Source organism: Sphaeramia orbicularis, chromosome 12, assembly GCF_902148855.1.
Source record: "Sphaeramia orbicularis chromosome 12, fSphaOr1.1, whole genome shotgun sequence".
NCBI lineage: Eukaryota > Metazoa > Chordata > Actinopteri > Kurtiformes > Apogonidae > Sphaeramia > Sphaeramia orbicularis.
Genome location: NC_043968.1, coordinates 59,529,033 through 59,553,008, shown reverse-complemented (window position 1 = coordinate 59,553,008; position 23,976 = coordinate 59,529,033). Strand labels below are relative to the sequence as shown.

The 23,976-nt window shown below is 37.3% G+C and overlaps 1 protein-coding gene across 2 annotated transcripts in view; it reads right to left on the bottom strand.

Moving 5' to 3' along the window:
- Window positions 1–22,240, bottom strand: part of arhgef39 (Rho guanine nucleotide exchange factor (GEF) 39) — an 86,183-nt gene extending 63,943 nt beyond the window's left edge. For both annotated transcript variants that reach the window (XM_030148503.1, XM_030148504.1), the window contains exons 1-4: window positions 22,192–22,240; window positions 15,489–15,672; window positions 12,890–12,984; window positions 1,637–1,757 (exon numbers count right to left, since the gene is read on the bottom strand). In XM_030148503.1, coding sequence (XP_030004363.1) covers window positions 1,637–1,757; window positions 12,890–12,984; window positions 15,489–15,641 — 369 coding nt within the window. In that variant the 5' untranslated portion in view covers window positions 15,642–15,672; window positions 22,192–22,240. The remainder of the gene's footprint in view (window positions 1–1,636; window positions 1,758–12,889; window positions 12,985–15,488; window positions 15,673–22,191) is intronic.
- Window positions 22,241–23,976: the final 1,736 nt, after the last annotated feature.

The window sequence follows — 23,976 nt, the reverse complement described above, 5'->3', positions numbered from 1 at the left end:
TCATGTCAATCATCAAAATAAACATGGCTCGTGTATTTAAATAGACCTGAGTAAAGCTCTCCTCTATTGCGGCGTCGTTATAAACATCACTGTATGCCACTTGACTTTAAATGCCAGCTGTGCTGTGTGTGTCTGTGTGCATGTTTAGCTGGTCATTATGCCTGCAGCAATACGAGTCGGACAGCAGAGGGGTGAAGAGTCACAAGTATGATGGGGACAATGTGAGAGGAATTATTTATTAAGCAGAGCAGATGCAGTGAAGTGATTGTGAAGTAAGACATCTCAAAGTGTTAACGGTTTGGATCTCTGTTAAGAACTGACAACTGAGTAGAGACACACAGGTAAAAACTTCATTCTATATTTTGGCACCACAGCACTTTGAATGTGAAGAGTTGAACACATTCAAGTCCGTACTGCATCAAAGAGGCGAAGAAACAATCAATACATGGATAGATGGATTGATTTTGTTTTGTTTTTTGTTACAGATGGAACAATCAGGAATTAATAAAATCAGAAACTGTGTTTTTTATACATTTATGAATGGGTCATGAGTTAAACACTCTACATATAGCATTTTCTCATTAAAATTCAAAATATGTTGGATTTAGTGCTGTGATGTTGTCAACAACAGGTCATCAATGTGGGACCTATTACAATTTGACACAATCTGAATCTGACAAATGTTAGATGTAGGTATTACCTTCTACACCTGAACCAGCAAAACTGGAAATTGAACCAACTTCATTTCATTAATTACCTAGATAGTGGATTCATTTGTACTGCTGGAGTTTTTATAATGAATCAAACATGTTTTTACACTCTGTTTCTTCAGTCATTGGGCTACAGTCTTCAGCAGCTGCAAAACAACACATTACACAAACTCTACACGTTCAAATGTGTCATAGATGCAAAAGTATTGATATAAATGCACTGAAATAAATGCATCAGTCAATGTGCTTTTTTATATAAGTTTCAGGAAACACAGTTTAACACCTATTTAGTACCATATTGAACTTAAGCTAGCAGTACTGAAACACAGCTGAATACAATGCAGCCACAGTCAGAATCCATGGCTGAACTGGAGACTCATGCGCAACAGATAAACATCAGCCACTGCCATTAGTTAATGTTGTCATCTTTGAGCAGACAACAGTTAAAAAGGCAAATATGTGTAAATGTAGAAAACTGGAAAAATGTAGAAAACTGGAAAAATTGTACACTTTCTCAGACGATGTCCCATTACATCTTCAGTTTACTAAGAAGCTGAGAGGAAGCTAGAAGCAGAGAACGTCAGAAGTGTAACAATAGGTCCCATATTATTTAGTCTTATCCTAAAAAATGATCATTTTGTCTCTTTAGTAACATGTTTTGATTTTTCTTGCATTGTTTATCAATACGCATAGTGATATAATGCCAACACTAGCATCTGTGACAGTAGTGGAACTGCTAAGGTCAGTAACACAGAATTCATTAACCACATATACATCTGTTATTGAGTTTAGTCTAATAATTCTGCCCAGTTTCCTCACAGGGATAAAATCTCATCAGATTCACTGTAATGAACAGCTTGTGAAATGCTGATGAAACACTCATATTGTGTAATGCCAATGAGGAAATACTTCATATGATATCGTACCGTAAGCACTTTGCTGGCATTGTAGATGTTGTCTGCGTACATGTTGTAGTGGTGAAGATATGGACAGAACTGGTCGAAGCCACGGCCAAAGTAGCCATTCTCCAAATGGACGAGTAGAGACCTGCAAACCAAGAAGAAGTTGAAAAGATTGTTTTTTTCAGAATTCACTTTTCTCTGAATGACTAATGTGAAAAAAGGTACTTCAGCTAATTCAGAAGTCAGCATCACTCTACTTCTTTCTGCAATAATCCTTAAGCCATTTCAGTTTTGCTTAGAAGTTGTATTGTTCTTTTACTAAAATGGGTCATATTTTGCTAAACTCACTTTTATTAGTCTTTGGTACATAAATTTGTTTATTTGGACCCTAACAGTTCAAAAAGTCTGCATTTGAACCCTCCAGGTGCTGCAAAGCTATCTTTATATTCATTTTGGCAAAAATCGAGTGGATTTCTACAATCTGTTTTAATTCCTTCTTAATTTGTTAAGTTTTATAACAAGTTACATCACGACATTTGCACATATGAGGTTAAGACTTACGACGAACATTTCTCTGAGTACGACATAATTGTTTGTCAGCAGCAGTGGTTGTAGTCCATACTGAAAATATGTCCAAACTTTGAGCAGATTACCTAAAATGTTCAGTTTTTGGTTGTATTAATGAACACAAGTGGCTGAACGGGTCAGAGCGGAACAGTCAACAACCTGGAGGGGTGGGGTCATGTGCATTTAAAGGGCCAGCGCTCAAAATGACCTTTCTGGTGTCATTACTCAGAAATAAAGTTGAAGATGGACCTGTGGAGTTGAATTAATGAAGAATTCAGACCCAAGCATAGCATTTACAGTTTATGTAGACCAAAGGGGAAATGTTTTAAAATGCATAATTCCACTTAAAAAAGCAAAATATAACTCCTTTAATTTCAGTCATGCATATTTTGGTGTTGAAAAAAAAAAAAATGTTGAGATTATATTTGAATACTTTATATACTGGGTAAAAGAAATAAATATATGACATTTGTTGTAATCTGAATGGTGATAACATTTTTGGCTTCATCGTTCAGCTGTAATCCCTAATGCATTAAAACTACAATTTACGTCAAATTATTTCAATTAAAAATGGTCTGAAAACCATAATTGGAGATTTTCCTCAAAAACCTGTAACCCGTCAAATTCATGGGGTCACTGTCAGTCATGTTTGGGGCATACAGACAAGCAGGCAGACATCATTACCAAGTCACAACAGCATCCTTGACTCCAACACAGGACATGGTGGAAGTAACTATTTCAGGATGAGCTGCATATCTTTTGTGCATCACAAACCTTTGACACATTCATTTCAAAGTGCCCCCCCAGTGAGCATTTACCCTCCAGTCAAACCACATTGGACTTTGAGTTAGTGCATATTATTGCCTGAGAATGCACTGCTGCTCTGCATCTGTGGGGAAGGAGCTCAAATAAGGCAAGATCGGATCTGAAGCATCATTTTGAGCAAAGGCACACATGTTTAGAGAAAGTGCGGAGGTTGAGCAAAGTTCAGAGGATTGCTTCCCCGTTAATGGGAGGTTTAGCAGACGAGGCTCTATACTGTCATTTGAAGGCCTCTCCCTGTGGGTGACATATTTACTGGGACCCAGACGGTGGGGTCTACCTTCAGGGCACCCAGGGCCACTTTGTAGTGAGAACACGCCTGCTGAACTCAGGAACAAAACAACTGGATCAAGGCAGAGGCAAAGCAGTCGTTCAGCCTGTCAGGCACATTACAGTAACACGGACGCAATTGGTTGGGGGTGTTGACACTTGTGAAGGAGCTTGTTATCCAAACTTAGAGGAAGTACCACACACGCACACACACACACACACACACAAATCCGACTCTCTAATGATGTTCCCAGAGACTTCTGTTCGTACATGCTGTAAGAAGGAGCACTTTGCTGTTGAAGTTGATTTAAATAGATTTTAATGAAGTTGCGCGCCAAGGTAGCCTCTGTTCATAATCAGGAGATGCAGGAGCAGCCGAGAGAGTTCTAACGAGGGCAAAGGGCGGGAAAAACTGTGTTTCCGTTTTTTTCCCCCTCTCACTGCCAGAGGCTATTATCATAAATATGAAATTATGGATTACATTTTTTATACTTTTTTTCACAGCAATTAAATTGTCTGGCCATCAGCAGCAGGATGGAGATAACATTAGCATTCTGCGCGTGTCACGTTAATCCACATTAATTCCGAGCGGTTGCGACATCTGGGGTGGATACAACCTCGACCAAACAATTCAAGCCGAGGCGGCTTCATTTGGGGAAGGCTTGAACAGAGGAATACTAATTGTTACGGCACCATGTGAGAATCTGCTAAATGACTAATGACTGAAAGATAAACATACATGCATTAAAAGGGGGAGGGGGGTGTTGTGAGAAGACAACACAATAAAGCAGCATTTTGTTGGTGTCAATAAAATGTACAATTTGAAAAATGCTGCGTTTTCAAATGAACTGGTGAGTGTTGATGTAAAAAAAAAAAATGGAAACATCCCACCCCCCAACCCCCACCAACCTAGCACCATTGTTAAGTGTATGCTCCTTACTGGATCCAGTGACAGCTCTTTCAAGTTGCTTATTCCTGTTTGTCATGAAGCAGTCGGGTATAATTGGGTTGCTCCTTGTGCTGCCTGCTCTGTGTTTTCCATAAACACCAGAACCAGAATGAATGGCACAGCATATCAATTAATTCAAGTCTCCTTTTCTTATGTAACTCTGCAAACTTAATGATGGCAGAATTCATTAACTATCCCGACTGCGCTCCGGAGTTAAGACGATAAAGACAGACACATCAGATAAATAGTACACCTCCACTCCGCAGAGACACTTGTATTACTATCAGAGAAGCATTAGGAAAGCAGGGTTCTCACACAATGTTTCTACTATTGAAGTTGTGCATTGCTTTTGCCGAGGATCAACAACTCAGGTTAATCAGACCTGCAAACTCTTGAGCAGTAAAAAAGGTGTGAAACTAAAATCCGGTAGGGGGGGTCTTGGGGCTGTGGCCTCAACACGAAAATGTTTGTGCTTTCAATTTGTAAATGAAGCCTCTGTGCATTTTGAGATTAGAATATGACATGAAAACAACGTCTTGATCTATTGGATTTTAATTTGTTTAATGACAATGTAATAAAAAAAAAAAAATGTAGAGATCCCTGGGGATTCATCTGGCATAGGCCGAGGCCTTAAAGCAACAAAGATTTGATTCTTGGTCCAGGCCTTCCTGGTCCTTTGCTGCATGTCATTACCTCCCTTCCCACATTTCCCATCACAAGGAAAAGCAAAATGGCTAAAAAAAAATCCACATTAAAAAGGAATTTAAGTTTAGGCCTCTGAGGGTTTGCTGTTGTATTGGCCACCAAGACGTTAGCATCAGAACGTTTCAGACAGTGTTTTTCAACCGTGGGGTCGGGACCCCTCATGGGGTCACATGAAATTCAAATGGGGTCGCCTGAAATTTCTAGTAATTGATTAAAAAACTAAATAAAAAATATATGGAGAATTGACAGAGACAATCCCAATCCATAAAAGACATGACAAACTGTGAAGCTGAAACTGAAGCACTGTGGTACTGTTTATCTTTCAAATGTTCATTGTAGTCAGTTTCAGATGCTGCAGCTCTTTCGTAATTCATAGTTTGAGTTATTGTTTGTTCAGTATTAATTGTCAGCCTTGTAAATACAAGCTGGACTGACTGTACATATCCTGACCAAGGAAAATAAAATTCTCACTTTGTGCAGTAATCTACACCTGGCTTTTCTGCCTCCGTCCATAATAATATACATTATATAGACTAAATGTCCTCTAAATTAACATTTATTTTCAACATTGTAGAGCAAACTATTACATGATCACTAGAAAAGCACTCGGAGAAATGTAATCACTTGTTCCTTGTGCCAGTATCAACATTTCCTGAAAATTTCATCAAAATCTGTCCATAACTTTTTGAGTTATCTTGCTAACAGACAAACAGATGAACAGACAGACAGACGAACCCTGATGAAAACATAACCTCCGCTGTTACACTTGGCGGAGGTAAAAATAAATCCATTTAAGCAAAAATAAAAAAAAGTCTCAGTTTTGAATATCTGGGGTCGCCACAAATTTGTAATGTTAAAATGGGGTCACAAGCCAAAAAAGGTTGGAAACCACTGCTCTAAGACTTCGAGGTCAGGCCTCTTTGCCTCAGACTTCTTTATCAAGCACTGATGCTCAGCTGGACTGGGCTCTGGTTGTACTACCTTAGACCACTTTTGGTAGGTACTACAGTTTTGGAGATTCTCTGCCCTGGTCATTTGGTCATTCACAGTTCGGTCTCCATCAAAATGCTGAGATCCTCACATTGAACCATTTATGATTTTCCAACACATTCATTTCAAGAATTTAATGCTCACATGCTGCCTAATAGATCTGCCCCATTCACCAGTGGAACACTAACAAGATAATCAATGTTGCTATCTCTTCATCATGTGGTCATGTTAGGATTGATCAGTGTATACATGAAGAACCGAAACTAAAAATACTGATTATACAGGATAACTGGTTAAAAATTATTTCCTATTAGTTAATAATTATTGATTCTGTCATTGTGATTATTACACATTAATACAAAAAAAAAAAAAAAAAAAAAATCATACACAGCCTTACCAAAACACCACTTGGATTTAAAGGTGGGGTAGAAGATGTTTTCCTGGAGCATTTTTTACTATATTGCTTAAAATCCCCTTCACACCTAGATTGCAACCAATTAATTAAATGCTCTAACACAAAAATAAAAAAATTTAGTCACCTGTGAAACAGACAGGACTGAAAAAAACACTATCCAATAATTTTAACCAGCCCATCGAAATGACTGAATGGTGTTATGTCTATCAAATTCAACTACCATTTGTGGTCTGACTCTCCTGTCATCAGTACAAGATCTTGGTAAAAAAACCAATGCAGCTCTAAAATAAATATGGTGACACTTACTGTAATATTTGTTAAAATATAACTGAAGCATTATTTTTACAGATATCGTCCATATCATGTGTAAGTTGATGGGATACAAGATGAAAAAGAGAAACAATCTGTGAGCGGGTGTCATGGTCTAAACAGTTCATACTGCATTAGAACATACCATGAAGGGCTTAATGTTTTATATCTGACAGATAAATGAGAACGGCTCCCAAATATCCATCCACAAAAGCTAATTATCACCACTGTTATTCTCAATTATTCTTGGCAATGTCGTACATATTCAGTGCATATCAAATGTCAGCGTGAAAGAAAGTGAAAAGAATATGGGGAAATCTATAATCAATCACTTAGTGGTGGTAAATCAGTTCGGCACTAACAAAGTCTCTCTCCACAGACCATTTTTTTAAATTGAGTACTTGCCATTATGTTTCAAGCATTGATTCAATAAGGAGCTCATAATGAAGATGTATGGGAAGTACGGAACCATTTATCCAATACATCACAATACGTAATTCATACTTCAATCTTCATTCTAGCACTCTCAACCAGAAATCCTGTCGCTCTGCGGAGGATGAGGGCCTGAGGGAACCCAACACAACTCATTATTTAGTCTGGAAATGGAATTCCCAATAAAAGGTATCCCAGACACTTACTCCCCTGTTTGTCATGCTGTGCGGTCGGATACTGAACAGTGTATGTCTTGTCCATTACATTCTGTTCAGACCACAGGCTGAAAATCTGATGGGACTTTCAACTGTAGAGTTGGCTGCCATACAAGTGAATGTGCATTTCAGGGTTTACTGAACTATATTGAATATCGCAACATGTATGTATTGTTTATGATATATAAACACAAAGAAAGAGGAGTAAAAAAAATTATAATATAGAAAAAATAATTAAGTTTCCACAGAGTAGGCTATACGTACTTCTTTGGTGAACTTAACATTTTTAAAATAAATTACCTGGGCTAACTGACAAATCAATACCCCTTCATACCAAAACGGCCAGATAGGATGGTTTCAAATTACACTGAAAATGGAATATACGCAAAATTTACAGATCAATTTGCAGAGCATCCAAAACAAATCCAAAATAACTCTTAGATTTAGGCTGTGACAACAACAGGATTAATGTCTGATTCAGTTTAGGCACCAAAACAACTAAGTTAGGGTCAGGAAAAGATCATGGTAAGGGCTATGGTAAGGAATTTACATAATGAATATACCTTCAGTTTGCAATGGGATACCAACACCAATCACCAGTGTTTAAGTCCGCAGAGTCCCTCCCCACTATTTTTTTTTTAAAATATGTACCAAGTTTAAAAATTTGCACAAACCACCTGCCAAATGCCAGCAATTTCATAGAGTACAAAAAGATTTTGCTCAAATTATCAGCTGGTACATAAAAGTACCTGTAAAACAAAACAAACAAAACAAAACAAAAAAAAAAAAACAGAGAGTGAACTGTGCTATGCTTGTTTCACTAAACTTAAATTGTGGTAACTTGAGCTGCGACCATGTCTGCCATTTGCGTCCAAGTTTTTAAGTTTTTTAAGTTTTGGCAACAACATCACTAAGAAGTGAAGTTGCACTTTCAACGTGCTCCCTAAAAGAGAAAAAAATTAAATGGAAATATAAGAATGTTCTTATTGACTCCTGTCTCAGTCTGATTTCATCATGTAAATGAAATATTACCTTTGTATCAGTCTAATGTCAGACATTTGCAGGACTGTTATAAATGACTTTGCATCCTATTAAAGTCAAAATAAAACACAACATTTATTTAGGTGGATAAAGACTCTGACAAAAAGATGAACAGCATTTTGAGAATGATAACCACATCACAATAGTGGGTTCATACGTGCATGTACAAAATTAAATTCTGCACTAATGTATGGTGAGAAACAATGAACCGCCACAGACCACTAATAAAATATTGAACTGAAATATAAATTAGCGGGATACACAGGGTAATATAGATGCATGTCTCTCCCCGTAAAGCCATAATATAATCAGTATTCAATAATTGAAAATATATCACAGGAAATGTGGGGGAGCCTGTGTGAAAACGTGTTATGGAGCAAATAAAATGAATAATAGTTTTGTTTTCTATCATTTACAAGTGCTCTTATTATGTTTGTCAGTAGAAGACATGCCACACCATCAGCAAGTACAAGCACAGACACAGAACAAACAACTATGTGGTTTACATCAGTGGTTCTCAATCAAGCTGACCTCAGAACTCACATTTTCCCATGGTCATCAAGTAGTGCAGCGTTTTTCAACCTTGGGGTCGGGACCCCACGTTGGGTCACCTGGAATTCAAATGGAGTCGCCTGAAATTTCTAGTAATGGACTGTATGCACAGCCCCACTACTTCCTGAACTTCAGGTGGGTCCTTTATTTCCTGTCTTTCATTATTGGACACACTGATTAATCCAGGTGTGTCTGCTACTTCCTGTTGCAACTACTGATTAATTAGGCACACCTGGATTAATCAGTGTGTTCAGTAATGAAAGATAAGACATAAAGGACCCACCTGAAGTTCAGGAAGTAGTGAGGCTGAGCATAGAGTCCGCTCATCAAACTTAAAAAAAAAACAAAAAAAAAAAAAACACAAAGTTAAAAACGTACTAATAAAAAATATATGTTGAGTTGACAGAGACAATCCCAATACATAAAAGACATGACAAACTGCAAAGATGAAACTGAAGCACTGTGGTACTGTTTATCTTTCAAATGTTCATTGTGGTCGGTTTCAGATGCTGCAGCTCTTTCATAATTCATAGTTTGAGTTATTGTTTGTTCAGTATTAATTGTCAGCCTTGTAAATACAAGCTGGACTGACTGTACATATCCTGACCAAGGAAAATAAAATTCTCACTTTGTGCAGTAATCTACACCTGGCTTTTCTGCCTCCGTCCATAATACTATATATTATATAGCCTAAGTGTAATCTAAAATTAACGTTTATTTGCAACATAGTATGGCCAGCTATTACATGATCGAAAACAAATTAATTTTAGCAAAAAATGTCTCCGCTTTGAATGCCTGGGGTCGGCAGAAATTTGTGATGTTAAATTGGGGTCATGAGCCAAAAATGGTTGGGAACCTCCAGTGTCTCATTTTTACAGAATTACAACTAAACAAATGTACTTTTCAAAGGCTCAGAAACACATGTTCAGTTCAATGTCACCAAGAATTTGGTTTTAATATATGAAATACATTGTCTTCACTGCATTCAGAACACACTGCACTAATAATAACATGAACAAAAAATCACATCTGCACACAATGTGTATGTTTAACAAAACTGCCTGTTTTCACTTAATAATACACTTTATTAAGTGTAGAATTCCATGTTTGACACATTCAGGGTCATATTTGTGATCCATCTTGCCTACAAAACACTGTAAACTTTTTTCAATCAAAGGTCTGATTCACCAACACAACAGTCAGTTCTCCTGCACCTTTTTATGCATGTTAGTCCAAATACATGTATATACTTACAACATTTACTTAACATACAAAATGGCTTATTCAGCTACATAAACAGGCGTGTACAATACAGTTGAATACAATACATTTTTTTTCACTTTAAATTACAAATGTCTCTTAAATCAACAAAGTGACCTACATAGAGGAAGGTGGATGAAAAAAATCTAATTTCCATTTCTAATATGCACCTATTAACATAACCACAATAGGTACATAAACATAAACATTTTTCTGGCGAGGTCAGACCGGAACTAACAGAAGAAAGATGTATTGAAAAGAAATGTTCAAGAGTGTTTGAATGCCTAAGCCAAGGTCTAATCTTCTGACCTTACCTGAATTTCACATTGTACAGAAGTACTTATTGTACCAATAAATAGAAAAAAATACAAAACCTTTACTTCAACAAACTTCTTTCTCTGAAAAACACTTTCATGAAGGACAATAAAAGCTCCACAAAGTTAAAATATAAACTAACGCACTAACTTTCCTCCTGAGACCTGGTAAACCAAACAATTTAATATCTCACATAACTTCACATTTATCCACCATTCTTCTCCTTAAAACACAAACATTGCTGAGTCCTCAGTAACAAAAACATTTGATTAAAAGGTGACTGTTTACGTTAGCGTTTTCTGAGTACAGACACAAGAATTCAATCTTTAGATGCAACCATGTCACTGCCTTAGGGTCTACGAAGGGAGACCAGAGACTGTCTGATCGGAGTCTTACAGGAGAGGAGGATCGGTTCCCTGAAAAAACAACTACTAAATGAAAATGTTGGATCCATAACAACCACGTGACCTCTGTGATGATCTTTAACATCTTATACATAGACTAGCAAATTATAATACTACCTAAAGGTAAAAATAGCCAAACTCAACATACATATTACTAGCCTCTCCCATCAGATATGAGAAATCCTAACTAGACTGTCATAAATATTAGGAGAGTCTTTGGCATCATCAGAGAACTGATACGACTGGCTCAAAGGGATACACATGATTAGGAGCTTCAGCTCATTAGCCACAGGTTAACCTTTTTCATCCACTAGAAAACCAGCCAGACTGGAATCTTTCTTCAGTCCAGCACATTTTTGGTTTAGGTAGTTTAGGTTGACAGTCAGATGACGCTGAAATGCAACTATGACAGTCTGTTGTGTATACAGTAATATACAGTACAGCAGTTTACATAATCTATGAAATTAAAGCTACTGGAGACTTTGTCACCAATTTTTCATCAAATCTGTAAAACCCCAGTCATAGCCTAAGTATCACAAATCCGTAAGTCTTTCTGTGATTACTCACCTAAATCTCTTGCATCACGGTGAACAATTTCAAAGTGTACTCCACCATAAACTGTCCATGTGTTTACAAACAGAGCCAGGAGGTAACTTGGGCATCTTCAGAATTTTGTCACGATGTGCATTATGGAAAGCAAAGGTTCGTGCAGCGGCCTGGCAGTGACAGCTGCAACAGGCACGACGTGGAAATGGCAGGAGCTCCACTTCCCTATATGCATATCCCTCCAGCCGTTTCCACATTTCAGCCGTTTCCGCGTCATGTTTGTTGCGGTCGTATGACATCGTATGGTTGCGATGCTGCTGCCACCCAGCTCACAACGTGATATCATGAATTGCGTACAGACAGCACGCCACTAAATTGGCGTGTTATCTTTACCTCTTATAAGCTTTCCGTGTGTATGTTCACACCGCGTCAAATACCACGCGATTAGGTTAGGGTTAGGGGTTACAGATATGTAAACTGGAGACCTTGGTGTACATTGATACACGATCAAATGGCGTTGAATAACACATGAAACGATGGAAATGTGTATGTATACCACGCCAAATGCTCTAAGAATAATTGTATAAATAAGTCTATCATTTATTGTTTTGTTATACATTAGATTAGAAATAAAAATAGTTTAGATGAAAATGTTGACTTAAGTTAATTTTTTATGATTTTTTTTTGTATGAAACTGAAGCCAGATTGAACATATTTTTAAGCTCAAAATGCACCAGAATGCAGGAAAAAGACTTAATTTTTCCCCAAATTTCCCGGGGGAGCTATGCTCGTTGCCGTGGTCCGCTACGTGCCCCGCTGCAGGGAGCCAGACTGGCTGTGTGGCTTTTTGTGGCTACACTCATTTCTGCTAATGTAGCCACAATGGCTGTATCTTTCATTTTCCTAGCGCAAGCACAGATTATATACAGGTTGATGGCCGATATCTGGCTTCTCAAATACAAATTTTCACTAGTGGCAATTCATCGGTCAAACCAACTGACTGGTATATGGTTTAAGAAGCATCTCTGACTGCTGGCAAACTTCTAATGTGCATGAATGGCTTATTTGTTGCTGATACTACAGAGGTTAAGGTATCAGTTGCTATTTTCAACAGTAATTCCAGACTGTGTTGTTTAACTGTGGCTTCTCCTACTGGTGACCTTCGAACCTGCTGGACAATCTGGAGCATCCAGAGACAGCTGGACTATGTGCTTAGCGACACCTACTCCCCGTTCATAATGAAGCAGCATGAAGTGCAAATATCAGCAGACGGCAAGAAATCTAAAACAAAAATATCAGCCTAGAGGGCAGAATATTGATTCTTGCAAACAGTTAAAGATAAGGACCATTCCTTGGTAAAATAAGAGTTTATCTTTGCTTAATTTCCATGCAAGAAACAAACTACTAATCCTGATCCCTTTATAGAGTCTTTCACTATTCCCTCCGAAGCAGAGATATTGTTTAAATTATTCAGAGGTTACTTACTGGTTTACTGAATGAATGGCTTTAATTGAACTGAAGATGCTTTCTCTAATGTCCTGCCTCAGGGTTCCTTTGGCCTTCAGGATCTCCACAAAGTACTGTGAGAAAGAAGAGCAAAAGACACAAATGTTGATTCACAAAATAAACTTGTCTTCGTACACAACAGTTCTGTCTTTCACAGTATATATCTAGGATGAATCCAAAGACGTGTAACTGCAGTTACTCTTCGGCAAAGGTTGGACTATGAAAACTGCCAGACAACACGAAACATAAAAGATTATAAAGTAACTTCACTATCACTAACACTTAGAGGTTGATGCTTTTGTGCCCTGCAGCCCAGACCGTCTGTGCACATTATATGGAATATCTGCATGGCTCGTGTGCACATGAGCACATGAGCACAAGCATCGAGGGATGTTGTTGTATCCCAACATGCACAATAAAGCGACAGCTGTGCCGGTCTCAAGTCATTTGAAGTGAAAATGGGATTAGCAAATTGAATGTGCATTAGGACTAAAATGAGTCCTAATTGGACTGAACGGGTGGAGGGTGAGTAATTGTGTAGAGATGAGGCTGCAGTGGTGGGTGGAACAGCCTGTTCTCTCCACAGGGATGAGGAGTGGCATGAGTACTACCTTGAGTGTACTGTACACTGCTCTTATTCTATACTACAGCTGCACAATATAGTGTTTGAGCATCGTCATTGCCATGTACGTGTGCGCAATAGTCACATCGCAGGTCCTGCGATGTTGGAGGACCTGAAGTCAATGTGTTGTCATCTAATTTCAAGGGTACCTGACACACACTGCACGCAGCGATCCACCAATCACATTCATTCTTAATCAGTTTGCCGAAGCAGACCACGCCCTTGCACATCCGCTGAGTCATTGGTAACCACTGGTAAGGTTTTGCATGTGCATGCCCCCCCAGATTATATACCACCACACCAACAGATCAATTCCACAGGAAACACTGCAACGTTGAAAAATGAGCAACGAACAGCAGAAAATCACCAAAAATGAAGACTTGGTGCCAAAAAGACATGCAACGTCAGTAATCTAGAATTATTTTGGCTATAAGAAAGATGATATTGAAACATGTGTTCTGTGTCAATAGTGCCTTGGACCTGTTGCCACGAGAGGTAACACAAATTAAATAAATTTAAACTGGCACCACACCGCTATTATATCCTCCTGAGTATCTTTTTAAATTTCACAATAGGTTAAAAAAGGTTAAAAAAAAAAATCAGTGTCAGTTATTTCAAGTATCATACATCCCTATTTTATACTGTAATACAGCAGTCAAACACAGAGTATGTGCTGCCACTGAAAGTGTTTGGTGTGGTGACTGTCTTTTATTCACTGTGTTTATTAATTAATGATGTGAAACTAGTCAGTCTTTAAATGAGCACCCTTATTTACTAGACAGATTTATTCACTAACAGCATATCTGGTGGAATCAATTCATGAGTATTCAGAATGTCTACATGGGTGAATGGATCTGTCACAGGGATACGGTTCAATAGCCACATTCACCTGGGAGTTTTGCTTTTATTTTGTTATTAAATTTTTACTTATATTCAGTTTATATTTGTGGATCAGTTAAGTTGGAGCACCAGAGTTTCTTTATTTGATTTAAGAAAACATCCGTTTCACAAACTTTGTACCTGAAAGTTTTGCCCTCAGGTGTGAATATCAAACAACAGTAGCCCCATGAAACTCCAGGGATACATCATGAAATTGAGGCAAATCAAATCTTGTCCAGTTTTAGAAATATTTCTGAGGATTACTGGAGCACTATGCACACCATTTCATAGGAGCTATTTCTCTAATAGATAGTGGAGTTGATTGACAAATCGAATCTTCATGAACACAGTTTTTTTTTTTTCAATGTATTCACATATAGCATGCAAATATTTGACCAGATGAAACCCTGGATACATGGGCCCTGCATTCAAACCTGCACTGTGACTCAAACCATGAACTAGGGCCTGGCAATCACTTGATCTTAGGCTGTGAACAATCTTAACCCTTAAAGACCCACAGTTTCCAGGTCTAAAAGTATTTAAAATACTAGCATCTGATCTAAAATGTTGAATAACTTCTGATCCACTAATCCTATCAATCCATGTAAATAATTGGTGTAAAATACAGTTTGTCATCTTTTCATGGTCATCAGATACGACCCATAAACGTCATTGCCTGTACTGTATCACTAATGGTACAATAAATCATTAAGGAATATGACATGTTTTTTTCATGAGGTATATAAACAATATTTAGCTTTTGTTCATATAGACCCTATTGAAAGAGAAATTCAGGTTCATGGGAAAATCACCGCTTATCAATTAATTGTTAATCAATTGACAAGGTCAGCAAACTAATGATTAATGAATTAATCGATAGTTTGCATCCCTAGTTGTAACTCACCTACATATTATAAGACAAGAGACAATTCAGGTTTCAAGATTCAGGTTTTTGACCATGACTCTACCCAACACATATTTGCAGTGTTTGTCTGATATAATGAATAATAGTGGAACACAGCTTAATGAACAGACACCAGCAGGATAAAGCAGATTCTGGACTGTTTGGATACGTACGGTGGTGAGGAGCTGCAGTTGCTGGCAGTAGCGCTGCTCTGTCTGCACCAGCTCTTTGGCTGTTCGGCTGCGTTTTCTTTCCCAGCGGTCCCTCTGCTCCTGGATACTGTTGGAGCCGTGAAGGCCTGACGGACCAGGGGAGAAGCTCATCATCACAGCAGGGAGGAGGACAAGGAGGAGGACACTGCACACACATGCATACATTCATGAATCACTCACCCTTGAAGTCAGTAATCAAACATAGATCTGCAGTATTTAGATTCAGTATTTGGCTGTAACACGTGACCAGCATTTTGTGCAATATTACTTTATTGACAAAGTAAGTAATTTGCTAAATGACCTTTTGAAGAGCACTCAGAAAATGTGAAATGGTGTCATAGGGAATCGGCAAATCTGACAGTAGATATCCTTAAGTTTTAGAGGTGATGTATTTTTCACATTTCTGAAGCCAAAACTCAGAGGTGTTGATGATAAACTAAGTGGAAAAGCACACTCACAGCAGAATCTATCAATGTTGCTTAAAAAAAGACTTACTGACAATTTCAAGGTTATTCACTGACCAGTAAAGATACTGTCCCTGGACACATAAACAAACCTAGAAATAGTAAGCTGGCTTTTATCTGAGGATTTCTGAGAACTTGTAACTTGTGATTTGTTCCCCTTTTTCATATTATATGACATAATTGCAACTAGTTAAGCTAAGCTAACATTTTTTTGTCCCCTCATGGATATTCATTTCTCTGTTCAAAGACATGCACTTACTATGTTAACTGTCAGTCTAAAATCACTCATTGCTGTGAATATGACCAAGAATGGTTGATTGTGTGTATCTGTCAGCCCTGCAATGAACTGGTGACATGTCCAGGGTTCAGCACTCCAGCATCCCTGCAAGCCTCTCAAGAATTAAGGAATTAAGCGGATCGGAGGATGGATGGATGGATGGATGGATGGATGCTCATTTGATCAGAAGCTCAATACACAATAAAAATAAGATAATTATTATGCATTTCATTATCTACAAGTCAGTAGTTGTTTAATGATAAATCGATACAAATTCCTGTCATAATTCTCAAATAGCGAATCAATATCAAAGACAAGTCAACAGACTGTAATATGCACTTGTAATGCCACAATGTGGCATTAATATGATGACAACTAACGTTGGGGAGCTTTGAAAATAATCTTTATCAAAAAAAGAAAAATATGTACCAACATTACTTGTATTTCTTTTATGTAGAGTGCAGTACTTCCTCTGCCTCAAATGCTAAGCAAATAAACTGAAGTGCAGTTAGAGACGTAACTATGTAGGCTAATAATTAACATGAAACTGTTTTTGTTTGTGAAAAACTGTGTTCTAAGCTGGTTATTACCTTGGGGCAGAAACATGAGTTTAATTAATAAAGTGAATGTTATATTGTAAATATAACTCAAATGGAAATTGTAGTTTTGTATGTGTACTTATCTTTAATATGTCATAACTATAATTACTGATACTTGCCATTATTTATTTGGAATCTCTCGTTGACCATCATTTGTCATGCTGGGTGTGAAAACTTGATGGTACAAAAGACAGCAGAACTAAATTAAAAACTGCAGACTTACCTTAAAAATTAAATACAAGTAATTGTTTTTACCATAATCAGATGTGATGAACCGATATGAATGTGTCTACATTGTTGTAAATATTAACGTTTTCACAACAAATGTTTAGTTGGGGACATTTTATTTACAGTTGCAAAGTGTATTTGAGTTCCTTGGAAAATATATATTATCTTAATCAGTCAGTTCTTGATGAAGATGCTCACACTTCATATAACTTTTATGAGAATCTAAAACGAATGAAATAAAATTATTGTCAGCCATAGAAAACGTAATTAAAGTAATATACTGCAGTGGTCCCCTGACATTTTCATCTTGAGACACAACAAACAAATACAAATTTACATCTTTTATGTTTTTTGTTGTTTTTTTTTTTTAATTTTGTTTTGCTGTTTGGTATAGGCTAATCATTGTATTTATGTCATTTTCATCTTTTACAAAATTTTTGTGTTTTATTTTTCGTCAGTTTAATCGTGTTGCATCCTCTACATCTGAAGTCTCTTCTCTACATTTGTCGTGGATTTGTAGAGGTCAACATTTATTTAAAACTTCTTCTTTCTTAATTAAGAAAACGAAATCATACATATTGCATTATTTTACTCTAACAATTGCTCACCCAATAAAAACAACTCTGCGACCCACTTTGGGTGTGGAAAAGCAGATTTAATCCATGATGGACACATGTGAGTCAGCAATAAAGCATGATGGTGTCTGGTCTCTACATATAATTAATAACTACAATAATAAATGAATAAATAAATAAATAAATAAATAACACATGGTCTGTCAAAGGTGGTGTGTCCCTAAAGCAGCTGTGGTAAATCCCCAAAGCCCCCTACCCACCCAGCAAACCTGCAGTCATGAAGAAGAAGTGTCCTCTCAGCAGTCCCTCATTAGTGTCATCTCCTTTGTATTAGCAGAGCTGAGGAGTGAGCTGAGAGCAGAGCCTGAACAGCAATTAACCCCTGCACTGTCCCTGAGGAGCTCTGCACTGTAAACAAGACAAACTGCCTGATCAATGCTAACCAGAATCCACCCGTCCAACCAGGAAACACCAGGAGACAGAGCTTCCATGCGACCCGCTGATGAGCCTGACTACAGGACGTGGACTACATTTCTGCAGCTAATTAAACACCACCCTGTTCCGAAAACTCCTCTAGCTCTGTGTGCATGCTGGGAGAATACTTATCCTCAAATCTACAAACCAGGCTTTGCTCACATATTAGAAATATTACTGGATTTTATACCTTAAAGCAGAAAAGCGAGGCGGTAGCCCCAGCTCAGTCCCATATTAAGACCATGTTAACATGCCACTGATGCCAGACTGGCCCTTGGGGAGCACCATGACACTCCATGGTCCCCTCGGGTCATTTTAGCCTTCCATAAATAACCACCTTTTGTATTGACCCTTTGCACCAACATCATAGTTATCACATGACTAGGGGTGCAGCGCCATGGTGGACAGCAAAAGCGACACAGCAAACAAACGAATGAGTGACAGATTATGCTACCAGCACTGAAAATAATGTTTTGGAGTTGTCCTGCGAAGTGACTAACCTTACTGGACAGCGCAAAGAATGCTATTTGGAGCAGCTAGTGATAGCAGGGCTAGCTACCGACCCATACCTTCTCCCTCCTGATGTGTTTATGGATCTAGCAAAATCCTCCAGTCTACCAGAGTTTAAAGCACACGATCTGTACCATTACATTCTAAATGGAGTGTCCCCATACACAGGTGTTGATCTAAAAGCATACAAAAGTCTGGATGATCCCAGTTCTTAGTGTCAGGTTAGATTACAGAGTCGCTGTACTGCACTCACAACGGAGGAATGTATCTCGTAATGGTAAAGGAAAGATACAGCTAACATTAGCTAGCTAGCTGTGTATGTTTTTAACATGTTTCCCCCAGCATGCCATCAAAACTCAAATAGACTGTAACCAAAAGCAGCTCTAATTAACTAACATTGTGTAATAATGTTAGTGGCTGTCATCAGTAGTCTACAATATTAGCTTTGTTGTTGAAGTGGTTGCCTTTCTACTATCTACACGCAGTAATATGTACAGTTCCACCACTAGAACATATGGCACAGCATAATGGCAATAACAGTATGACATGTAACGTAGTGTAGCTGGTAGAAAGGCAGCCACTACAACAACAGAGCTAATATTGAAGGCTACTTATGACAGCCACTGGAACATCGTGGCTCATTGTAGTTAACCCAGTCTAGCCATCTAGCTAGCATTTGGTGGTGCTAATGTGCTATTGACAAAGACAGAGCCTGCTCTATCTGTAATATCAGGTCCATCAGAGCTGTAACCCAGCTGAAACCATGGGTGTCTCTGAAGAAAGATGGAACTGTTGTGTGCGACCACTGTACGCGTAATGCAGGGTTAAAAAACGAACAAAAACGAGAATGTTCAGATCAAATTCTATATTAGCTGGTTTGCCGTTCAGTGCGCAGTCTGCCACTTCCGCCGTCCATCGTGGCACTCATTTGCAGTGCGAACAGAGCGTGACGTCCTACAGGTTTCTAAAAGTTAAATTTAAGGCTTTTTAAGACCTTTTTAAGACTACTTAGAACAAAATTTAATGCCCATTTTACAGCCTATTTCACGGTCATACTGGCAAAAATTCATGACACCTAGAATTTAGGAAAATGTACTTAAATTATTTTATTTTATTATTTTATTATTACTGTTATTTATTATTTTATTACATTATTTATTTTATATATCCCAATGCCTTGATTCTGCAGTTAGCAATAATTGGTTCCTAATTTCAATTTCTTTGCAGATTGGACATTTCTCAGACACATTTAATCACCATCCAGCGAACAAGTTTATGGCAACATAACTTAAGACCTACCAAATGAAATATATTACCTTTTAAAGACTTTTTTTAAGGTATTACTTGCAGATTTGTAAATTGAAGACTTTTTAAACCCCGCTGGAACCCTGTTAATTTGCAGACTATTTGCAGAACACTGAAACATATAAATATTAACTGCATGCCAGTACAATATTAAAATCAGCAAAACTAAATGTGTGCCAAATACGTCCACATTGGCACACATCAACAAGCATACAAATAGTGCAAGTTAAGAAAACAATTATAATTCATCCACAAACAAACTGAATTTTACTTGTTTAATAACAGCTTAGATAAATGCTGGATATTAGTCAAAGTACACAGACTGGTCTTCGAACTACAGTGTTATCTTGTTAAATACATATAAACCAGATATGAGCTGTGGAACCAATAAAGTGACTTTTTTTTTTCAGTTACAACAGTAATTTTTGACTATTATTTTGTCAGATACTGATCCTGTAATGTATTATACAGGGTGGGGAAGCAACATTTACAATATTTTGAGGCAGGGATTGAAAGACAGTGTATGACCAATTAGTTTATTGAAAGTCAGGAGAATTTATTTGCCACAAGGAAATTTACATAATAGAAAATGTTTTCATTCTATGTGTCCTCCCTCTTTCTCAATAACTGCCTTCACACGCTTCCTGAAACTTGCACAAGTGTTCCTCAAATATTCGGGTGACAACTTCTCCCATTCTTCTTTAATAGTATCTTTAAGAAAGTTGACATTGCTGTGTGATGTTCTATTGGTAGCATGTTCTAAAACGCCCCACATAGCATAATCCAGACTGTTTAGATCTGGGCTAGAAGGCAGCCATAAACATGATTCCCAAAAATTGCTAAAGTTGGATTTGTTGCTGTTGTCAACAAGTGTTTTGGTGTTCTTGTGTAAGATTTTAACTTCAAATCATATTTTACTGCATTTCTAATGGTCTTGTTGTCTACCTCAAGTTCAATTGCCATTTTTCTCATGGATTTGGTTGGATCCTTTAGGATTTTGGATTTGAGAGCTTTAATAAAAGCTTTGGTACGTTTTTTGTTGCTTCCTCCACTTCCAGACTTTCTCGTAATAGTTTTGCTCATAGTCATTCTCTTCTTTACATTATAAACAGTCTTTATGGACACTCCAACTATTTTTGAAATCTCCTTTGGTGTGACGAGTGCATTCAGCAAATCACACACTCTTTGACGTTTGCTTTCCTGATTACTCATATGGGCAAAAGTTTCTGAAAAGGTATGGATAATAGTGTTAGGTATGATTATGACATCAATATATGTTTGGTTTCAAAACAATTGACGTAGTGCCTGCTGAGAAAAAACAACTAAATGTTCATTGTAAATTTTGCTTCCCCACCCTGTACAACACTGAACAGCTCCATTTATAGTTCATTTACAACAAAATAAAGTGGTCTAACTGACAGATTTATTAATTAATTAATTAATGTTTTTATTATTGTGTCTTGCATACAGACATGCCCAGCCCTTCCATGGGCTTATAAGACACCATAAATACAAACCAAAGATCGAATACCAGACAATAGGCACTATATATAAAGAAAACAAAACACTGACCCATTTAAACAAACATATCTGCCGCTTTTTCCAGGCTTTACAAACAAATAATGCTAATTTAAATACATTTGAACTAAACAACCATTTCATCTTGTCATCATCAGTGCTCCAGAACAGATCAGGATTTCGGATAAAAATGTCATCGAACAAAGAGGCTCTCAGTTCATCACATAGATGAAAGATTTAAGTCTCATTAAACAGTTAAATGCCAGAATAATGAATGGATACAGACAAAAAAAAAAAAAGCCACACTTAAAACACATTTATGCTGAAATATGTGACACACCTTGTTTATCCCTCCATTTGTCCAGATTTCTCTTAAAATATTCCAGAAAAGCCTCTAAAGCAGTAACATAGCCAATATATCTGCCAAATCGAATTAACAGCCGCAATAAACACCCACTTCTACCACATATTACAGCTGAAACTTGATCTAACTGCTGCACAGATGTACACGCACTTTTAATTCAATATTTTTGTCGTGTTTCCTCTGCGACAACACCCCATTTTAAAGACTTGTCCGCTATTGAATGAACCCGCCACCACAAAAAAGGAAAATTAAACACCAGCGTTGTTTCTCGCTATAAAGGTTCTTGGCGAACAAAATAGCTGTCTTCTGTGTTTAAGTTATATCGTTCATATATAAGAGCATATTCTTACCTTCAGGTAACGTCTCCACTTTTGATCAAGGCGCTCTTTTCACTTTCAACTTCCGTCTTCCGGGTTGTAATGCTAAGACGGACGCTGATTGGCTGATATTTGCAGTGACTGTGACGAAAAGGAAAGTCCCGCCCTCTGTGCGCACAGCTGGACCTAGACCCGAATCCGTGACACACTAGACCGCAAGTGTCAAACATGCGGCCCGGGGGCCAAATCCGGCCCGCCAAAGGGTCCAATATGGCCCTTGGGATGAATTTGTGAAATGCAAAAATAGATATTAAGAAATTAACAATTATTTTAGTTCCACATGCAGACCAATTCAATCTCCAGTGGGTCAGACCAGTAAAATTCTATCATAATAATCTATAAATAGTCACGACTCCACATTTTCTCTTTGTAAATGTAAATATTCTCATTTATTTACACTAGAACAAGGTATAATTTCACAAAAAATGTGAATAATCTGAACAAATGTAAAGAACTTGTAATGTCTTAAGAAAAATAAGTGCCATTTTAACAATATTCTGCCTGATACTAAATGTTTTGTGTATTTGTTGATCCATTGTGATCTGTACATTATAATGTACATATGTAAATGATAAACTGAGGCAGAATATTGTTAAAATTACACTTTTTCTTTCAGTTTGTTCAAGTTATTCACATTGTTTGAAAGGACAGTTTGTAGATGTGAACATTTTCATTGTTTAATTTGACTTTTTTCACTTCCAAATACAGAGAAATGTTTGGAGTTGATATTATTTATATATTATTATGTTATTATTTTACTGGTTCGGCCCACTTCAGATTAAATTTAGCTGAAAGTGGCCCCCGAACTAAAATGTGTTTGACACCCCTGCACTACACAATATATGAAATGACCACAAGCCCTAAACCACAGTATATTACTGTCTGATATTTCACCAAATTCATAGAGGATCTAACACAAAAAAAAAAAACACCTGTATTGTTGTTTCAGTATTTAATGATACAATTTTACTTAATGAAGAATTTTTCCATTTAATTTAATTTTTAAATTGGGAAAAAAAGCCAAATGGGACTTTATAGCACAAATGTTTCATTTCACTTTAAATATTTAAAAGGGGCATCTGGTAACAGCTTGAAGAAAGCACTGCATTTGTGAAAGGGCAACAAAACACTGTTCTAAAATAAAATCCACTGAAATGCACTTGTTGTTGGGTGTGGGTTATGGGTCCGACACATTTTTTTGTAAGTCTGGACCTAATATATGCATATCAAATTTGGAATATATAACCTCATGCAAGGGTATTAGGGGAGTGTTATCTGTGTGTTATGCTGTGATGTCACTTCATTCTTCCAGGTCTGCAGTACTGTGTCTCCAAGTCCTTAAAACACACCCAGTTGTCATTCTGCCACTTTACATGTGATAATAAAGAGCTGAGGAAGTGGTTGAAGCTGATATGTAAAGTTGAGCCTTGATGAGGAAAGAGAAAATGAAATATGTCACCAGATAACCTTATCACATTGGCTAATTAACATTAGTTCCCTCTGCATCTGTCGAACTGGATCTTTATGGATTCCTCTGACACAGAATAAGGCTTTTATGAGGTGTTTCACATTTTCACACATTTTCAGCTCTTTATCTGTACTGTACAGGGTGGGGAAGCAAAATTTACAATGAACATTTAGTTGTTTTTTTCTCAGCAGGCACTACGTCAATTGTTTTGAAACCAAACATATATTGATGTCATAATCATACCTAACACTATTATCCATACCTTTTCAGAAACTTTTGCCCACATGAGT